The 19,397-nt window shown below is 42.3% G+C and overlaps 1 protein-coding gene across 5 annotated transcripts in view; it reads right to left on the bottom strand.

Moving 5' to 3' along the window:
• The window catches only part of ITGA6 (integrin subunit alpha 6), a 76,571-nt gene that overhangs the window by 30,376 nt on the left and 26,798 nt on the right, over window positions 1–19,397 (bottom strand). For 3 of the 5 annotated variants that reach the window (XR_013447211.1, XM_036105516.2, XM_078070997.1), the window contains exons 2-9: window positions 12,334–12,458; window positions 10,805–10,884; window positions 9,064–9,319; window positions 7,245–7,376; window positions 4,010–4,220; window positions 3,106–3,299; window positions 2,871–2,959; window positions 2,079–2,197 (exon numbers count right to left, since the gene is read on the bottom strand). Coding sequence is in view for 4 of the 5 variants with exons in the window: in XM_036105516.2 (XP_035961409.1) it covers window positions 2,079–2,197; window positions 2,871–2,959; window positions 3,106–3,299; window positions 4,010–4,220; window positions 7,245–7,376; window positions 9,064–9,319; window positions 10,805–10,884; window positions 12,334–12,458 (1,206 nt within the window). In the remaining variant the exon portion in view is untranslated. Of the gene's footprint in view, window positions 1–2,078; window positions 2,198–2,870; window positions 2,960–3,105; window positions 3,300–4,009; window positions 4,221–5,303; window positions 5,421–7,244; window positions 7,377–9,063; window positions 9,320–10,804; window positions 10,885–12,333; window positions 12,459–19,397 lie in introns of all 5 variants that reach the window. The other 2 variants (XM_078070998.1, XM_036105518.2) reach the window with 2 other exon arrangements.

Here is a 19,397-nt window from a genome sequence, read left to right as displayed (position 1 = left end):
CCCTCTCACTTTGCCCCTCCCCCCTGCTTGTGCTTTCTCTCACTCTTGCTCTCTCAAATAAATAAAATCTTTACAAAAATAAAATAAATAATATATCTTTAAAGATAGTCTTTAAGATAAAAGTAAATTCGTTTTTTAATTATGTAAAATATTCACCTGATAAAAAAAACAAACCTATAAAAACAATATCTAACCAAATTAGTCTAGCTGATATCTCTGTCTTGTCCAATTTATTCACTACCATTCCCTATGAGTAACTATATATGTATACTGTTTGTATTGTAACTATCCATTAAAATTTATTGAGATTGGGTTTCTAAAAATATTTACAATATTTCAGGTACATTTGAAAAAAAATATAATTTTTATTATGATGGTTTACAGTTTGATATGTACTTACATTCTCTACTTTATTGGTTATATTTTTAGGTCTTTTTATTCTTGCTATTTTTGTCCTTTTGATCTGTCTTGAATTACAAAAGGTATATTAAAATAGTCTCTCTTCACATAAAAAAAAACTGTAAAGTCAAATAGTTAAAAAAAAAAAAGAAAGAAAAAAAGATAAACCCAAATGGTTAATTCTAACAATCCAAGAAATGCAAATTCAGCAAAAATGGGGTCACAGAGCACATGGGCAAAAAGCGAATAGATTCATCATGTTCGATGCTGTTCAGGATGTGAGGAAATAGGCTTTCTCACAGCTTGCTGCCATGAGAATAAACTGTCACGACCTCTCTGTAGATACCTGTATTAATACAAAAATGTGCTTACCTGTATCCCAGGAATTCTATTTCTAGGAATTTTTCTTAAGGAAAAAAACAACCACATAGAGATGTATAATATTCTGTAGCACATTATTTACATTAGCTAAAGGTCAGAGACTAAAAATTCTATCAATTGAAGATTAAATGCATATAACGGAATAATATCTTGTTAGAAAAAATAAGATGGATGTGTCTATACTGACAAGGAGAGATAACCAAGAGAGATTAGAGTTTTAAGAACCAGGCTAGAGAAGAGCAATTGAGAATGGCTCTTTGATGATGCCCTTGAAGCAGAAAGATACCCAAAACTATCCGAAGTTGTTCTGTGGAATTTGGGAATATTGGGGAATTTGCATTCTCCACAATTATGTATTAAAACTTTTTTACAAGAATGTGCTATTTTTAAAATTAAAAATGAAATAAATGATGTTAAATGGGGATTCCCGGCAGTGATGAAATTTGCTAGGAAAAAGGGGACTCATGCAAAGCTGATGGGCAAACCGAGGCAGCCTTTCTGGAGGTCATTTTGGTGACTCTGAATCTAAAGTCTGAAAACACATATGCCCTTCCACTCAGCAAATTCACTTTTAGGAATTTATCATGAGGAAATAATTCAGGACATGAACAAAAGTAAGGATGTCTGCCAGCCTGTCTATCATGAAAAAAACAAAACGAACAAACCTGGAAAGGAACATAAATATCCAAGGATGGTGTGGCGATGGTTAAATAAACTAGACCCAGCCATATGGCACCTTACAGGCAGCCATTAACTTCATCTCAGAAAAGTGCTCGAGGACAGGGAAAAAGCCCCCGTGTGCTATAAACTCACTGACATGAGGAAAGTCCACCAGGCATTACAAAACAAACAAAAGCAGATCACAAAACAATATGTACGTTGTGAGCTCAGTTTTGTTAAATACACATGTGCATTCACAGAACACAAAAGACTAAAAGGATATAGACCAAAATTTTGGAGCTAATGGATAGGGAAAGACAGGGGATTCTTATTTCCTTCCTTATATTCTTTGTACTGTCAAATTTTGTGTTTCCTCTTTTATCAAAACATAAGGTTTTAAAAGTACCTATGCAGTACAAATTTTCACCAGTTCTGATTTTTTCTCAATTCAAAATTAGTAAGGCATTACAAAATAGGTTTTTATCACATTGTTATACCACTCTTAAAAGAAAAATCTTCAAAATCCATATAAACCTTTGACTTTGAAATATAGATATTATGATTTTCAATTAAAAAGATCAAAATCTGAATGGAACCTGAATACTGAACATACTTAACTGAAGTCAGAGATCACACACCTGAACACAGCTACTGAGTCTGAGAGGGAACCAACAGCAACATCAGGGTAGGAATTTCTATCAAGGTCCATATTTCCAGCAATTGAATATCCAAAATAAGGGGATTTACCCTCAAGAATCTGAAATGAACAGGGCATCAGAATGAACAATGGGCCACCAAAATGAGCTTCTCGATGCCTTGAAAAAGCCCCATGCTTCCTCATAAACTGAAGCTCAAGAGTTTACTTATAAATTATACTAAATTATAAATTATAAGTACACATATGCTCCAACACTTCATACATTTCATAGAAGTCATCTGATTTACATTCTATCTCAAAGGATACAAGGGCCAATTTTTGATGAGTTTCTTTACTATATACCAAACCTCTCTACCTGCCCTCCAAATGTCTTATTTTCCTCAAAAGCAATTTTTAATTTTTGGCATCTCAATCCTCCATGTAATCATAATCATCTATTTCATTTGCCCCATTTTGCCTCCAGTTATTATGCTACTAAAGGAAAGATGTCACATTTCCATCTATTTATGCTGTCTGGGTAAAATTGTCTTTTCCTTCGGATTACTTTGATTCCTAATTTATCTAAGAAATTTTACAAATAAACGCAACGATGTGCTTATTTTAAATCTGTTTTCAAGCTATCTTTTAATAGTACATTTAAAAAAAACCCACAAATCTATTATAGATTTGTAAATAAAGCATGAGTAGCGTGAAAATGCACATAAACCCAAATATCCTATTACAAGGCAAAAAGCTGAGACCCTTATTGTAGAAACCCAGGCCGTTTGGTTACCTGTGTTGGCTTGGTATTTATTCCATTCGGGGATCCGTGATAGATGAAAACCTTTCCCTTATCATCGTAGGGAGCTCCAACTGCAATATCTGTGGACAACATCACATTTCAACAAACACGACATTTTTAAAATGTTCCAGTACGACGTTTCATAATAAGATGCCATAAGCACTCATTATTTTAGACAATCAATCTGCCAATGAGCATCATAACTATCTCACCGTCTATGACCTACCTGGGTAGCCATCTTGATTAATATCGCCAATATTTTTTACTGCAATGCCAAACATAGAATCTTTGGTTCCATTAAGACGAATTGGCTTGACTTTATTCCACCTGCCTTGCTGGTTAATGTAAACATACACAGCACCTCCAACTTCTCCATCTCTATCAAAATACTGTGGGGCTCCAATAATTATGTCTTGCCACCTAAAAACATAACGAGGGATAAAACTGAACCATCAGCTAAAATACCAGCAAGCTCACAGAGAATGCCATCAGCCCAGGTACTAAGGACACAGAGACAGGATGCAGAAAGGAACTCAAATCTGGAATTGATTTCTCATCCATTAAAACATTTTTGTAGGTGTGTTTATGTAATGTTTAGATAATGTAATGTTTAGGCATGTAAGTGTTTATGTTTAGGTAAAACGTTTTACACAGTAGCCTATAATAAATGCCCAGAGGAAGATATCAACGGTAAGAACCTGAAGACCGTCCCCAAGTTAGAACGAGAGTGCACAGACTCTGCTCCCCTCCACCTGCCACCCAAACTGGCACCACCAGACATAACTATTACTTTGTCACCGATCCCTATTTTTAAAAGGACATTCTGGATGCTCAAACAGCCCCTTAAGAAGCACAGAAGAACCACATAGGTGTCATTTTTCGAGTTAATGTTTTTCCATATGTTAATTCTCACAGACCCATGATCCCAAAACATGAGTAAAAATTGAAAATGTAAATTACCTGAGGAGGGTTATGAACGTCTGCTGCCAAAATACAAGGGATAAAGATGTGGCAGCAAAAATATTCTTTCAGAGTCAACTAACCTGAAAGGATGGCTCTTCTCAAGACTGAAAAATGCCCAAGAACCAACGATTTCTTGGCGGATATAAAGTAACCGAAGATGCTCTTACCCATCACTGTTAAGGTCCGCCACTGCCACGTCATAACCGAAGGAAGAAGCCAGACCTTCCCCATCAAAGATGTACTCAGGGAGAAGATGTGCAGACTTCGTGTCCCTTTTTAGCAAAACCACAGCTCCACTGTGATTGGCTCTTGGAGCACCAGACACGAAAGTGATCTCATCTTTAGAAACAATACCTTTTCCTGAGTCCAAAGAAAAGCCTAGAAAAAAACAAAATAATAGTTCACGTCACCGTGTATTTCAGGAGTATCTAACATGGTAACTCCATCACTACCTTTGCCTCTGGCTTCCCACCCCTCTCCTTCAGGGCCTCTCTAGCAGCTCTCGTATTTACAACACGGAAGAGTCTGACCCAAGTACAAGGCAGTAGGCTAGGTCATGGCTTTCTATGGAAACATACGAAGACTTCTGAAGGAAAGCACCTATGCTACTTAGCAGATGTCTCACTTGAATCATGCATCTCAAGCTGTTCGTACTCCATTTTAATACAGGAACTGTGGTAAAGGAGTTGAAGCTAGATCCTAAGTTATCACTGGAAACTACACACAGAGATACAACCAGACACAACATACCTGAGTGCATGTTATGGGGTTCTGCTACAACGTACTGATTAGTAACTTCCACATTCATCAGTCTCCTTGGTAATACAAACGCTAACATCATTCATATATCACAGACAGCATCAGTACTGGGGACCAACTTAATTCTCAGACACAAACATGCAAACAAGACCATGACTGGTGAGACAGAGTATTTGAGAACCTAGTATAAACAATAGAGGTGAGCAAGTTGTCACTGATGACAATTACATACTTGTTCAGAGGGCAGAAAATGTTAGACGCCTAATTATAAAGCATCAGGTGGGGTGTCAGATAACAGACTGAGATCTGGCAGCAAGTGAACATAAATGCCTATGTCAAAACCACTCAAATTAAGCACATCTTGCTCTAGAAAGGTGAGGCAGATGCAGAATAGGGTAAGCTCACCCTTTTTTATTCTGATTTATAAAAAGCTTCACCACTACTGTTGCAGTTCTCAAACTGTGAAAGTGAGTTGCAAAATATGATGAGCTCCAAGTTTAGAATAGGTGATGTAACTAAATCCAGCTCTGACAACCATCGGGCAGCAGAGCCTCAACCATGGCATGCTTTTCACGTGTGCTTCACTTGAAATGAAATAGAAAAGAAAAAAGATTTATGCTCTGTATGGATCCAAAAAAAAAAATTTTTTTTTTTAATGACCATGACCAAGACAATTGATTTGTCATCTCAGAGGTCACAAACCTAGGTAGCTATTCATCATCACATCAGGGGATGTGCCGGGCTGCTCCCTGGGAGGCTGTGTTTTATAAACAAACTGATCAGGATCTGTGTAGGAAACGCTGGTCAAAAACAGCAGGCCTGGACACATGCGCGGAACGGAAGAGATCGAAGAGAAGGCAATTATGCTTCGTAAGAGGTACGAGGAGGCCACTGCCGCATCCGGCGAGCCAGCCTCCTCGCCAGCTTCCGAAACCTCAAGCAGATCATTTTCTTCCTCAAGCCCACTATGTTTTGAAACGACAGATCCACAGACAGCATGGACAACAAAAACGTAACAATACAAGGCATCTACTTTTGAGGCAATCCATTCTTAAAAGGGGCAAATGTGTTTAATAAAAAATGCTGAATCTTTTCAAATGCTCCAAGAACAGCTATGTTTCTAAAATCCACAGGCATCTATCTTAGAGACCGAAGTGTTGGGGTTCTTGACCATTATATGGAATTTCAATTTACAAATACTTCTCATCATAAATAACCCCTAAATAACATATTTGATGAGAGGCTGCCTGTTAAAATATGTTCAAATAAAATGCAGGTGTATGAATGGTATTCACCCTGAAAAGCCATACTGAGACTGCGAACAGCTGGCGTCTGCGTCCCACCCCTGTCCTGCAAAGCCACTGACCCAGCACTCACACACCCAGCCGCTTCCCACCCTGCCTCATCTTCATGAGCCTTCCTTTCCTTGGCTGAGGGATGAGCAACTGTGTGACCTTGGCCTAGGAAATTAATCTCCCCAGGTCATACTTTTTTTCATTAGCAAAAGAGGGATAATCACACTGATTTTATAACATTGTTGGGAAGGTCAGGTAAGACATGAACAGCAGTAAATACAGCACATGGTTGGCACTTAACAAGTTTAACTTTTCTCTGCCCTCTTCTAAGCAAGCCTTCACACCAGATTTTTAATTTGGAGGGAGAGGGAGTGTCTGAAAAGTTGTGTCTTTTTTTTTTTTTAATTAACAGTACCATTCATGCATATCTATATAATTAGAACATTTTAAGAATATGCTTACTAACACGTCGTTTAGAATTATTCTTATGTTTTTACTTTTACCTTCCATTGTTCCAGTAACATCTCTAGCACAGGGGTACTTTAAAAAAAAATAGTTTACTATTTAGGTTTAGGAGACTTTTTACATTTTTTTCCAAGAAATGCACAGTAATTATTCTTTATGTCAACTCATACCAAGAATTAAAGCTTTTAAAAGCCTTTGTGTAATTACCATAATGCACATGAATCATTTAGGACACCCATTAGTAATGCAAACGAGCCTTAGGAGTTAGGGAATTGGCACTTAGACACAATCTGGGGGTCCTCCAAGCTGCTCTAGCAGTCCTGCTCAGCTTCCGCTGGAAAGCCACCGTGCCACCCGCCAGGGGCCCTGTGACAGGGGGGCCCCAGTCCAGAAGCAGAGCCGACCCTTGCAGAAGAGCAGTCACGAAGGAAGGACCTGGAGGTCTTGACCTGCCACTTCAGAGTAACTTCATGAACGTAGCTCTTAAGAGTATCTCTAGAAAGAGGCACTGGAGGGAGAGAGGAGGCAGCTCAGCTTATTGCTGACATCCATGCATTTCCCCTCCCCCGGCTGCACCAATGCCTGTTTTTGGTTACAGAGGCCGACGCTAGCTCAAGACACAGACTTCCACTCGGGACAATTTTAGGAGACAGTGAGTTTCCTCCCACCCTGACGGAGCCCAGGTCAGAAGGGAAGGGTGCCAAGCATCAGCCAGGTTACCTCAGGATCACCAAAGCTTAAATCCAATTCCCATCAATGCAGCCACAGGCCCCTGGCTCCACCTGGCCTATTCTCATCCTCGAGGTCCAGGGGGGGTCCTGGGAGGACAGGGTCGCACTGAGGCATCTGGAAAGGCAGGCATGCCTGCTGCGCTCTTTCCTACCTAAGTAACTGTTAGCGGGAACAGGAACCAGACTTTCGTCATGGTCAGTCTCTCCACCAACTTCATAAGGCCCATCTTCAAAGATGTTCATGTCAAAAAAAGTGTTATTCTTTTGCTCTACGCGAACGATGCCTAAAGAAATGAAATGGCAAAAAACAACAAAAAAACATGAAGATGGAACAAAATAAAAGAGATGGTTCCTAATAAACATGCCTCATGTTAGCACAATAAGGACAGGAAGAAAAGTCTGGAGGAAGAAGGGCAAAGGAAAGAGAGGGCTTTTGAGGTTATTACAGTTAAAAAATCATGTTATGTGAATTTTCTTAAAGAAATTTGTTCTAGTAATAAAAAAAGATGGCCCGTGCATTTTTAGGAATTCTCTCTATAATGCCACAAAACCAGATGGAAAACGAAATGTTTACTTCATTAACTAAATCTACAGAAAGTAACTCTTTAGACATTATATGAGCCTGATGTATTTTACACTGTCTGTCATCCTAGATCAATTTACCTATTTTGCTAGAGAGTAAAAGTGAAATGTTTTGATCTTTCTTCAAATCACTTGAACCAAGATTTCATCTTTCTAAAACTTTCACAATTAACAATTAAAAAGAGAAGATTTCATATAGTAAGCCCACTATGTGACTTTTTAAAAATGGTAACATTTTGAATCAGGGTTTATAAAGCAGATAAGAGATGTTTCCTGTAAATACATACATACATACCTGGTGGGTGTTTTTGTTGTCTTACTATATATGGCGTCTATTCTTGTTATAATAAAACTATTTCTAAATTCAGTGTGTTATTTGGATTAGGTCAATATAACCAGACAAATACTGTTATGTTGGGGGTGGGGAGGCCAAAGGAAATTCCTCCCAAAGGTTACTATGGATGACATAAAGAGGAAGGTGTTCCTCAAGGATTGTTTCTAATAGGTATTCAAACTTGGGAGATTTTTTGAATGCAAAAGGGAAATTTTTCCTAAGTTTGTCTTAACTAGAGAAAATGTTATAACATAGCATTTATTTTAATAGATTTCTCAAAAAAATGTCTGATGTCTAAATCCTATGCATTTCTCTTCATTATGCATTAGAGTTAAGCTAATTGTCCTTTATAATATAGTGGTTTTCTATGCCTGCCTAATTTCTTCAGAGAAGTTAAACTTGATTACAGGAGCTGACCAGGTTCGCCCAGTCAAACTGAGGGCCCTTCTCCCCCCTCCCTCCCAGTGCCTCCTTTTACCTACATCACAATCATAATTTAACGATACCACTAAACAACTTTCCCATAAATTGTCTACAATTATCATCTCAAAATTCCCTAATTTGTCATCTACCCTTCTAACTTTTCTGCTTTATTAGCAAAACACAGCCTCTTAAGATAATATATAATGGAAAAAATGTCTGTATTGATACACTGTTACTTGTACATGACACCACTCAATTATTTTGTTTTAAGATTACTACCTTAAATGAAATGTTTGCCAACATTAAAACTTAAAACACTTTCAGCCTCAAGAAACAGGAAAATACAAAACAGAAAAAACTACAGATGTTAATTATTATATTCTTAGCGAAAAAAGTTAACTACTTGTTATTAATGTAAATTGCTGGTAGAAGAGGAAAAAACATCTTCAAATATACATTTCCACCACTGTTTTTGAAATCATATAACTGAGAGATTGTAATATCCTACCTTACTTCTATAATATACAAGTGCCTTATAAAACATTTTGTTTTAACTTAAAACATAATCATGGTGCATGTAAGAGAAATTACGTAGTCATTCTGAACTCTATTGCTATAAATACATGTCCTACCTTTCCAGTTATAAGTGCCCGGGGCTCCAAACACAATGTAATGAAAGTCTTTAGTAAAAGTAGCTGCTACTCCTTGTTGGCAAGAACCAAATTTTTCATGGCCTCTCAATCGGCCATCGCAAAAACTCCAGTCTCCTCCATCCATGTCATCCTCAATCCTCAGATTCTGACTCAGGACGTAGCACCTTCCAAAGATATCTCGGGATTCCTGCTTTGTATTGACATGTTGCCTTTTTTCATATCGGTGAGCACATGTCTGCAAACAGATGGAATAAAGTAGCCCATTCATTTCTACAAACCTTATGTGTATTGTTGACCATTTAATCAATTTGTAATAAAGAGAAATTAATTCTAAAGGGGATGTTAAACATGTCCTCATCCTGGGACGGGATCCAAAACCAGCAATTGTTCCCCAAAGTGGCACTAAGGAGAGCATCATCTAGCATAAAGGAACTAGGACTTGTCTTATTCTCATCTGGAGGGTAATGCTCCAGTCCAAATACCGAATGCCAATCTGTAATCCACAGGCAATTTATTTGTAAATTTACCTGTCACATAAGCAATGGGAAATATCTTCTCTCATTTTCTTAATTTAATTGGCCTTTATTGGCCATATAAACTTTCACATCAGTATGTTTGTGAAAATTTGTAATTATGTTCCAGGGGAGAGAAATCATGGACATATTTTCATAGGATCAGGCAAACACAGCTAAAACAAAAACATTTCCCTTTTACCCACACTATTTCCTTATAATCAGCCCTAACTTGTACTCTAAGCTATTTTAAAAGGCAGAGAGAATTACACTGCCAGAAAAGATGAAATAATCTCTATAATTTTACAAGGTATTCATGGTTACCCTCCATGTAACACAGGCTAAATAGATATCCAAGTTGATTTCCTATAATGATGATCCCTTAATTATCAAAATTCAGGGTTCAGTAAAATTCTCATTTTTTTTCAAAATCCTGTATCAATTTGTTAGAGCAACTAGATTTTGAAAGAGACACAGAGAGAGAGCATCGTAATCCAGCCTGAAAGGCATTTCTGAGGCCACCTCCCACAGTCCACCTAACAAACCCCTTCCCTTCACTGCTACTTGTATTTGAAGACGTTCAGAACAAACAACCAGAGTTTTAAATTACCTGCTCTTGCTTTCCATGGCTATTCCCGTATTTTTTAGAACTCATCTAAAAAAGCCACATGGTTCCTGGGACATAAACCATGTCTAGTTTTGTTCTGCATTCTAAAGACCGTCTGGCGTTTTAGGGATATTCAGTGAAGGTTTATTAATAAGTTCCTTGAGTCTGAAAGTTCTAAAGAAAAGCAGGTTTTATGACTATTTCAAAGTGTATCAGAAATCACAGAGGGGCGCCTGGGTAGCTCAGTCAGTTACTCATCCGACTCTTGGTTTCAGCTCAGGTCATGATCTCAGGATCACAGGATGGAGCCCTGCATCAGGCTCCATGCTCAGCATGGAATCTGCTTGCGATTCTCTCTCCTTCTCCCTCTGCCTTGCTCTCCCTCTCTCAAATAAATAAATATATAAAACTTTAGAAATCACAGAAAAAATAATGCCTTGATTTCTTCTTGACATCAATTCCTGCTGTAAAGCAGTGAGTCTTCTGGAATGTCCCCTGTGCGGGCAGGCGCTCTGCCGGCCTTGTTCGCTGCTGTCAGCCTGGCGCCAACACATGACAGGCACTCAGACATTGTGGAATGGGTGCGCTTCTCCACACTTACCACAACTTTGCCCCCTGGACCTTGGCTCTGCACGGTGACCCCCATCCACTGATCTTCCTTGCTTTCTGATGAAGGGTCAGCTGTGGAAAGCAGTGCAGGTTACGTACACACAGTTAGGACTTCAAAGTGACTGAAGCAGGCAATGAAGCGAGAGATGAACACAAATACAAGCTGGTTTCTAAACTGCCTAGATTCCAAGTTACTCAATCCAGAAAAATTATTTCTCCTTTTAAGAAAACAGGTAAGTGGTTATTGGTAAGAACCTTCTTAAAATTCTTTACATAAAATAAATAGCTTTACCTGGTGGCCCTACACTCTTTCTGACAACCAGGATCCTGAGTACAAAAAGCTATTTGAAAATTATAAGACTCGGGGGTAGCTTCCAACATATGCATCTTAAAGCAGTGATGTGAACATCCAGTCTCCAAACTCCAGCTACCATCCAAACTAACAAGAAGTCGGCACTTCTCTACATAGTCCTAAATTTGTTATATAACAGCATGAACTATTCTTTTCTTTCTTGGAGAAGACAAGACAAGGCCTCAGATTCACTTTATATCTTTCTATCAATGCCAAGAAGGAAAGCAATATATTTAGTTTTTACCTCCCCCCACCGAAAAAAAAGAGAAACCACAAACACCATCATGTATGTGTTCATTTCAGTATCAATCTGAACCTACTGTATGACCCTGTATCCAAATTTTTGCCTTCCTCAATGAGAAGGCAGCCATGATTTTTTAAATCCTGAATCATTGCAAAAATGTGAAAACTAAACAAGTTTAAGTGGAGAGAAGCCAAAATGCCAAAATGTTAAAGAGTGATTATGTCTAGATTACCCATGGGTTTTTGGGTTTTTCTTTATATAGCTCTGTGTCTTTTGTAACTTTCCCACAATTAACATATATCATTTTCTAATCAGTAAAGAAAAAAAAACAAATGTCATTTCTAAAAGATGAAAAAGAGAACAACATCAACGTGAATTTGCAAATCTACTTAGACCAAGGATGTCAAATCTGCTGCCCTGGAGCTTCTCAGCACACTAACTGCTCGGCTCAGCAGAGATCCCTCACAAAACAAGCCTCTATCTGAGCCGGAATGGCAAAATTAACCACGATGGTCAGCTCTCACTTCAGAGAGATCTGATATTTAAAACAGTCTTCTCTCAAATATTTTAACAGCAAGCCAGCACTTCCGGCAGCCAAGTACAAGCTATGCACAATTGTCTTTGCGGCTCTGAATCAGCTTTCCAGCAGCCTCCTGTAGAAGCTCAGCGCAGCACTAGGTGGCGACATGAATACGCCAGAGCCTTTTAGAAAGCAAGATCAGGACGGGCTGCAATTCGGTGGGCATCCCAGCAGCATTTAAGAAGTAGATGTTTTCAGGGCAAACAAGAAACAGTCCAGACATGTAATTAAAAGGGGCGATCTCTCCAAGAACAAAGGTTTGGACCCCTTTCCCTCCTCATGGAAAAGGCAAGTGGGGTACAGGCGAGCTGGCCAAGTGGACAGAGTGAGGACAGAAGAACACACCGTCGTTATCAAATTCAATCCGTGTGCAAGGCCCGGGGGAGGTGATGTCACAGCTATACAAGCCGCCTGTCCTGTTGGCCCTCTGCAGTGGAAGGGCCACCGCCCGAGGGGCCCCCACAAGCAACCTGTTGACAAAACAGAAAATTTGGAGAGTTGAGTTTAACAAACGCAATTAACATTTCAATTAGAACCATGATGTTCAGACGTCAGGATCACTGGTGGTCAAGAGCTCCCAGATGCCCCGCTGGCTTAGGCACTGGGGACAGTAAAGGTGGAGTCCTGCGGCTGGCCCGTGCAACACGCACGCACGCACAGCTAAGCAAGTCAAGCCCGAAAAGGGGTTGTTGAAACAACGTGAAAAGTATGCCATCTCTCATAGTATCAGCACTCTCTGAGTAGGATTCTGGTGTTCTAAAAGACACACTTTATAGAACATGACCCCTAAACCTAAGCCAAGGACATACGCAACTCAACAAACACTGGAGGGGGGAAATGGCCCCATTAAACTTAACAAGCGATGATATGTCATCTTCTAACACTGTGCCTTCCTGAGGTACTTTTCAAAGGGAATTTCGACTATACCCGAATCTTCAGTTCACACACTGTTTCATTAATTAAACGAGGCAGCCGTTAGGCCCGTGTGGCTCTAATGACGTGGTAGTTATGGGAGCAAAAATATCTAAGCCTGTAAAGGCCTCAAGGTTGTAAAATCAAACCTGAGCGACAACCAATCACAAGCAGCCAACCAGGCTTTAAGCTACAGCTGATTAAATAATTTTTCTTTGCTTTTTTATTTTCTCCGTGGGAGTCTTTCCCCTGGTTCCGGCTGGCAGAGCACTCCTAACCACTTCCAATTTGCCGCTGCCAGATTCCGATCAATTTTTGCTCCAACTCGTAAGTTTTTTTTTAATATGACTCAGTTAGTTTATCTTTTAATAATACTGATTTAGAACCTAACCTTGCCCAAGATACGACTGGCCTGCATCTCGTTCCCTCCGGCCCGCTCGCGTGCTCTCTCTCTGACTGGGGGCACTCCTGGCCCGGCCAGGCTCGTCCGCCAGCAGCCTCTATCAGCCTGGCGCAGACGCGGCAGGAGGGTCTGGGCGGGCACCTGTGCACTAGGTATCACACCACGCCTTCTTCCCTCCCGCCCCAGTGCTGCTAGCTCCGGTAAGAGGGGGCCCTAACCCCAACCCACAAGCCTTAAAATCTCAGTTTCACAGCCAGGAGGGATCTTCAGAGACCTGCTGTCTTTCTGCAGGGTTCCTTTTGAGAACGCTCTTTACTCCCCATCTCTGGGTCTGGTGGACTCACGGAACAGCTAGGAACAGAAACACAGAGAAGGAACACACCTGACTGGACAGAGAGAAACGAAGCTGGAGCTGGGGGAAAGAGCTGGACACACAAATGTGAACAAACAACTCCCCAAGCAGAAAATAAGGGTCCTTGGAGCCTGGAAGTTCTTGGCAGAGGGTAGAGGCAAGGCCAAGGACCACAGGGGTCTCCACAGGACCACCACACACACATTCCGCCAATGTTGTCCCAGATCCCAGGAGCCCCGACAAACAGCTGGGAGGTGAACTGGCCTCAGCCGTAAGTGAACAAGCTCAACTACTTGGCTGATCTGGAGCTGGAACCCTGACCCAGGGCCTGGGCGGGATTAGCCAAGTGCTGGGCTCAACAGCACGGAATCACAGGATGTGAGCATGGGAAAGAGCAGAGAGCATCTAGCCCTCTAACTTTACAGGTAAGAAAACAGAGGCCTTTGCAAGGAGGGTAATCACTCTGCCCCTAAGATCTCACAGCTCTATATACATGTATACACATATATAAATATGTGTAGGGACAAAAAATTACTTTGGAGCACTATTTTTCCCATTCCTTTCAAATGCTTCCTAAGATATAAAACCCCAGATTTTAAGACATTTATAACCTAGCTGAAAGGGCAAAACCTACACAAAGAAACACAGCAACAAGAACTGCTCTGTTTACCAAAAGATGTAAGCAAAATATGGAAAGGTTGTGGGCAGGCAGAGCGAAAGCGTTCCCGGAATCAGGCGGCGCGAAGACTGGGAAGAGGTTATCTGTAAAGATAACCAGCTCCAACGGGAAGGCTATAAAGAGCAGCCCGGAGTTCCAAGGTTACTACCGAGTCTTCTCTGACCACTTCCTCGCCTCCTCAGCCACAGCCAAGGAGCCTGGCAAGCTACCTAAGGCAGGTGCTGGGCTTGCTATTTCCTCTTCACTGTACTCACTCGTTCACTTGTTCATTCCACGAACCTTCAAGAGCCTTCTAGAATGAGTAAGGATTGCCCGGCTCCCCGCCGAACTCTGGCCCTGAGGGAGCCAGACCGGGAAGCGGGTCTGAGACCAGAGAGCGCAGAGGCGGCCGGAGGCCCCCCCCCCGCACCCCGGAATCCTGAGCGCGCTCCAGAGGAGGGCGCCAAAGCCTGCCTGCCAGGAAGAGGGTCGCCGAGGCGGCAAGTGAGGGGCGCGCGGTTGTGCAGAGGCTGACAGGGGAAGAGCCAGACGACACGGACGGGTGGGAATCGGTGACGCCACAAGACGCACGTGGGGATGAGCCAGCCTGGTCTGCGGAGCCCGGGGCTCCGGGGTAAAGGGCCAGGGGCGCGCACCCGCAGAGCCCCCCGGAGCCCCTCGGGGCCCCGGGCTGCCGCGGACTGCTGTGCCCCGCAGGGGATGGGCGCGGACGGATTTCCTGTTGTTTCCAAAGCTGCGGGGATTTGTTCTATTCACGTGGACAGCCGGGCCTTGAGAGCAGGCCCGCCGCTTGCCCCCGCCGCGTGGTAGCATTTCTCCCTCCTTGGCAGCTCCGCCCTCCGCCAGTTCTCACCCCGAGGGGCGAAGGCAAGCCTTTAGCAGGCGAGCGAGGAGGAGGGGGCATTTCACTCGTCTGCCAGCTGGTTACAGAGGCTGTGGCCGCACAATTTCACATGTGCTAAAAATGCCAAGCTCTTATAGAAGGAGCCCACACATTTTACTCACGGCAGCTATTGCAGAGGAAAGCCAACCATACAGAAGAATGGAAACAGCAAGGTTTGAGCGGGTGGGGAGGGGCAGAAAACCCAGAAGAGAACTCAGCGCCTAAGAGAAATGTGCCTCTGGAGAATAACGTTAATAGTCACACTGCCTCCCGGGGGCGGGGGGGGACCCTGCCTGCACGTGTTTGCAGCACATTCCTTCCTCCCAGGGCCCTGGACGGTTGGCACAGTGAGCCCACTCCAGAATCTGTCCTACCTCGGATGGAGGGAGGCTAGGGTGCTCTGCGGCCGTGGGCAGACCCCCTCTGGTCCCTGGCCTCAGGCCTCAGCCAGCCAGAGGAAGGAGAGACAGCCGTCACCCAGGCTGCCCCTGCTCTGCCTGCACCTGGCTCCCTGGGACCACACGTCATAGGAAATTCAGGAAAACAATGACTGGGGGGCAGGTGCAAGTAAGTCGGTAAAATCAGAATCCGAGAAAACCTAAGGAAGCCCCTTGATGGGAGAACACAGTAACTAACCCCAACCAAACTCAACAACTGGCAGGTATCCTAATTCTCAAGGTAAAAGCAGTCTTCTCTGGGTCAGGAAATAAGCAAACTCTTAATTCAGCTTGAACCCAGCCTGAATCAGAAGGTCACAGCCCATTAGCGGAGGCTATGTCTGGCAGGAACAAATGATCAAAGAGAGCTGTGTCCAGTCAAACGACGGCACCATCCCTGATGCAACAACCCACCTAAGTCCTGTAGGACGGGCACTGGGCTAAGCCACTCAAACAGAGCTGGCTCCTGAGGTAGCCGACTCGTATAGCTCCAAAAGGGATAGTCTGCACGCAGGCCACACCAAAATCCAGTTCTGGGCCAATCCCATCTGTCTCCACTTGGCCCCCAGTGCCCTTTGACGCTGCCTCATGTAAGCAGCACACATTCTCTGGGCACTGCCAGGATCCCCGCTGCAACGCCTGGGCCTTGGGCAGCAGCTGCCAGGCTGCTCAGTTCATTTCCTCCTAAGAAGCAGTGACAGCAATGCTGTCATTACTGACTCACCCGGTGTGTACGGAGGAATTCAAAACTACAGTAACAATGCGCATTCAAAGTGACACGGACCAGGGGATAGAAGTTATGGCCTTCAGAGGGAAATGGCGGAAATTAACAGAACAGGGTCTAAGAAGCCTATTCCCCTATCAGGCAGGGTGAGGATCTAAGTTTGATCCAGGATTGTATTAGACACCAAAAGGAACAGGAAAAATTACTTCCCAGAGTGCTTTCCACGGGGCTAGTGAAAAATCACACCTCCACGATTTTGAAGCTGTAATGACATACAAACTGCCCTGGGATTCCAACACATTGGAAAGCCACATTTAAAATACAAAACTCCGGGCGCCTGGCTGGCTCAGTAGGAAGAGTGTGCAACTCTGGATCTCGGGGTCATGAGTTCAGGCCCCACGTTGGGTGTAGAGATTACTTAAATAAATAAAACTTAAAACAAAAACAAAAACAAAACCTGCAAAACCACATCATCTTTAAAGATGAAAAATAAAATCTGAAATAGCAAAATACAATATAAAAGGCTAATAATGACACAAGTGTGACATAAAACTGAGGGTAGGATATAAATTCAGATCTTTGGAGTCTAGATCAGAATTCCTGGCACAAGTATTCAGGACCTACTCTCATGCTATTCACCACAAGTTTATTTCAAACTTCAAGAAAGCCACACTCCTATTTTATATCCTCAAGTTCTCTCCCAAACAGAGCTGGTATACTTTTGTGTAACTACTTCAAGCAAAAGATCTAAACACTGGAACACTTTTAAAACTCTAAGGACAATAGCAGCTTTGCTTCATTGTTTTTGGCAATAATTCGTTTCCTCAAGGATTAAAGATTCTGCCTCTAGCCATGCAACTTTGTCCCAGGAAACATGAGATACTGCCTCATTAGAACAAGGACACTATTATTGCTGAATATAAAATACAGTTTTCTTAGTTTGTCCAAATTATTAAAAAAATTAAAAGATGGCATCACCATGGCATTGTGTCACCTCTACATTTAACCCATGTTCAAACTCAATTTTTAATTTTTGTTTAATATATACAAATAAATGACAAGAAACCAAAAAGTAGGAAAGAACTTATGATGGACAGCAGATTCAAAACTCATCCCAAGCCCCATTCTCTAGGAAAACCTCTTAAAAAAAAAATTCTGGATTTACTTCTCCGTAACTCCATTATTTTTTTTTTTAAAGATTTTATTTATTCATTTGACAGAGAGAGACACAGCGAGAGAGGGAATACAAGCAGGGGGAGTGGGAGAGGGAGAAGCAGGCTTCCCGCGGAGCAGGGAGCCCAATGCGGGGCTCGATCCCAGAACCCTGGGATCATGACCTGAGCCAAAGGCAGACGCTTAACAACTGAGCCACCCAGGCACCCCAACTCCATTACTTCTGCTTCTACTTTTATTTCTCGATTTATCAGCTTTGGACGATAACTGTAGACCCCACAACATGAAAAGGAACAGACTTACACTACTTGCTACTTCACTTTCCTTCCCATGTTTAGTTAACTATATTACCTTAGTTCTTCTATTTGTTACCCCTGAAGTTTTATGCAATATATTTAACCTTCTATTTTCCCTTCACCAACTTTCAACACCATCTCTCCCTTCCCTAATTGGGGAGATGCAGCCGTCCACACCAAGACCCTTTCTCCCCAACTCCCCCCCCAACTCCTACCACCCATTAGCTAAACTTTTATACTATTATCAGACTAGATTACCACTTACATTTTGTCTTTCATAACCACAAGACACCTGTTCTTTTACATAACCAGGTAAATATTGAGTGTTCAATCAAACCACATTGAACTTCTCTATCTGGACCAGTATCAGAGCCCTTGGCCTCAAAGGAAACTGCCCCCAGCATCAAGGTCAAACAGACGTTTCTTCCACTCTATCGATTGCTTGGTGTACTTCACATTTGAACCATGACTTTTGCTTTTCTTGGCATTTCTCATTGTCTTTTTCCTTACACTGTTTGCTTTTTTTCCTAGCCTCAATCATGTCTAAGCTCCTGGTCATACCTTGTATTAAATCAGGATTGCTTCCTTGCTCGGGTTTCCTCCTCAGGGGCGTCAGACCTCCTGTTACTACACAGACTGTTCTAGGGTTGTCGTACCGGGCATCCGAGGACTGCCCTGCTGGGCTGATCCGCTCTGGAAAACAGGTTTCCCTCTTATTCTGATTATCTTATTAAAAATCATCCTAAGGAACAGTACATGACAGGTAAACTTAGTCCCCCCATATACAAAAATGTCATCATTCTGCTCTTGTCCTTCATTGATAGTTTGGGTGTAGGACTCTAGGTTGAAAAACATCTTCTTCAGAACTTAGATGCTATTGCTCTTATTCTAGTATCCAGTGATGCCAACAAAAATTCTAAGGGAAGTCCAGTTTTCATTTCTTTGACTTTCAGGCTTTTCACTTACCCTAGGCGTTCTGAACGGCACAACCGTGTACCTGCACGTGAGCCTTTATCCACTTACTGTGTGCCGACTGCATGGCCTCTTTCAACCAATGGACTCACGGTCCCATTTTCTGTGCTCTTTCTGGAACCCCTTAACTGGTCAGGTATTGGGACTCCTGGCCTCCTTCCCTCTCTGTGGTTCTGAGGTTTTTCCAACTTGATTTTCTAATATTTCTACTGAAAATTTTAAATTTCAGCAGTTCTGTCATCTCCAAAAGCTCTTTCTTGGTTCCGGTCGTGTCTTTTACATAATAGCACACTCTGTTCTTAATTTGTGGATCAACGTGTTCTTAACATTTTGAGCATTTTACCTGGAAGGTTTTTTCCCCCCCTCAGTTCTCGTTCTGTTCCTGGATTATCTGTTTCTTCCAGTGTTTCTCTTGGTTTCCTTCAGCCATTCCCTTTTATGCTGCTAGCTCTCACCACACGCCTCAGAGTCCTTGGTTCTCCTGTGGTGGTCCATTTTTGGCTCGGTCTCACCATGAGTAGGAATTCCGAAGGGAGCCCTGGGTGGGGCCCGCCAATGGCCGGATTCACTTTAGGCTG

The sequence above is a fragment of the Halichoerus grypus genome, chromosome 4 (genome assembly GCF_964656455.1).
Source record: "Halichoerus grypus chromosome 4, mHalGry1.hap1.1, whole genome shotgun sequence".
Taxonomy (NCBI): Eukaryota; Metazoa; Chordata; class Mammalia; order Carnivora; family Phocidae; genus Halichoerus; species Halichoerus grypus.
This window is presented reverse-complemented; position numbering and strand designations above follow the sequence as displayed.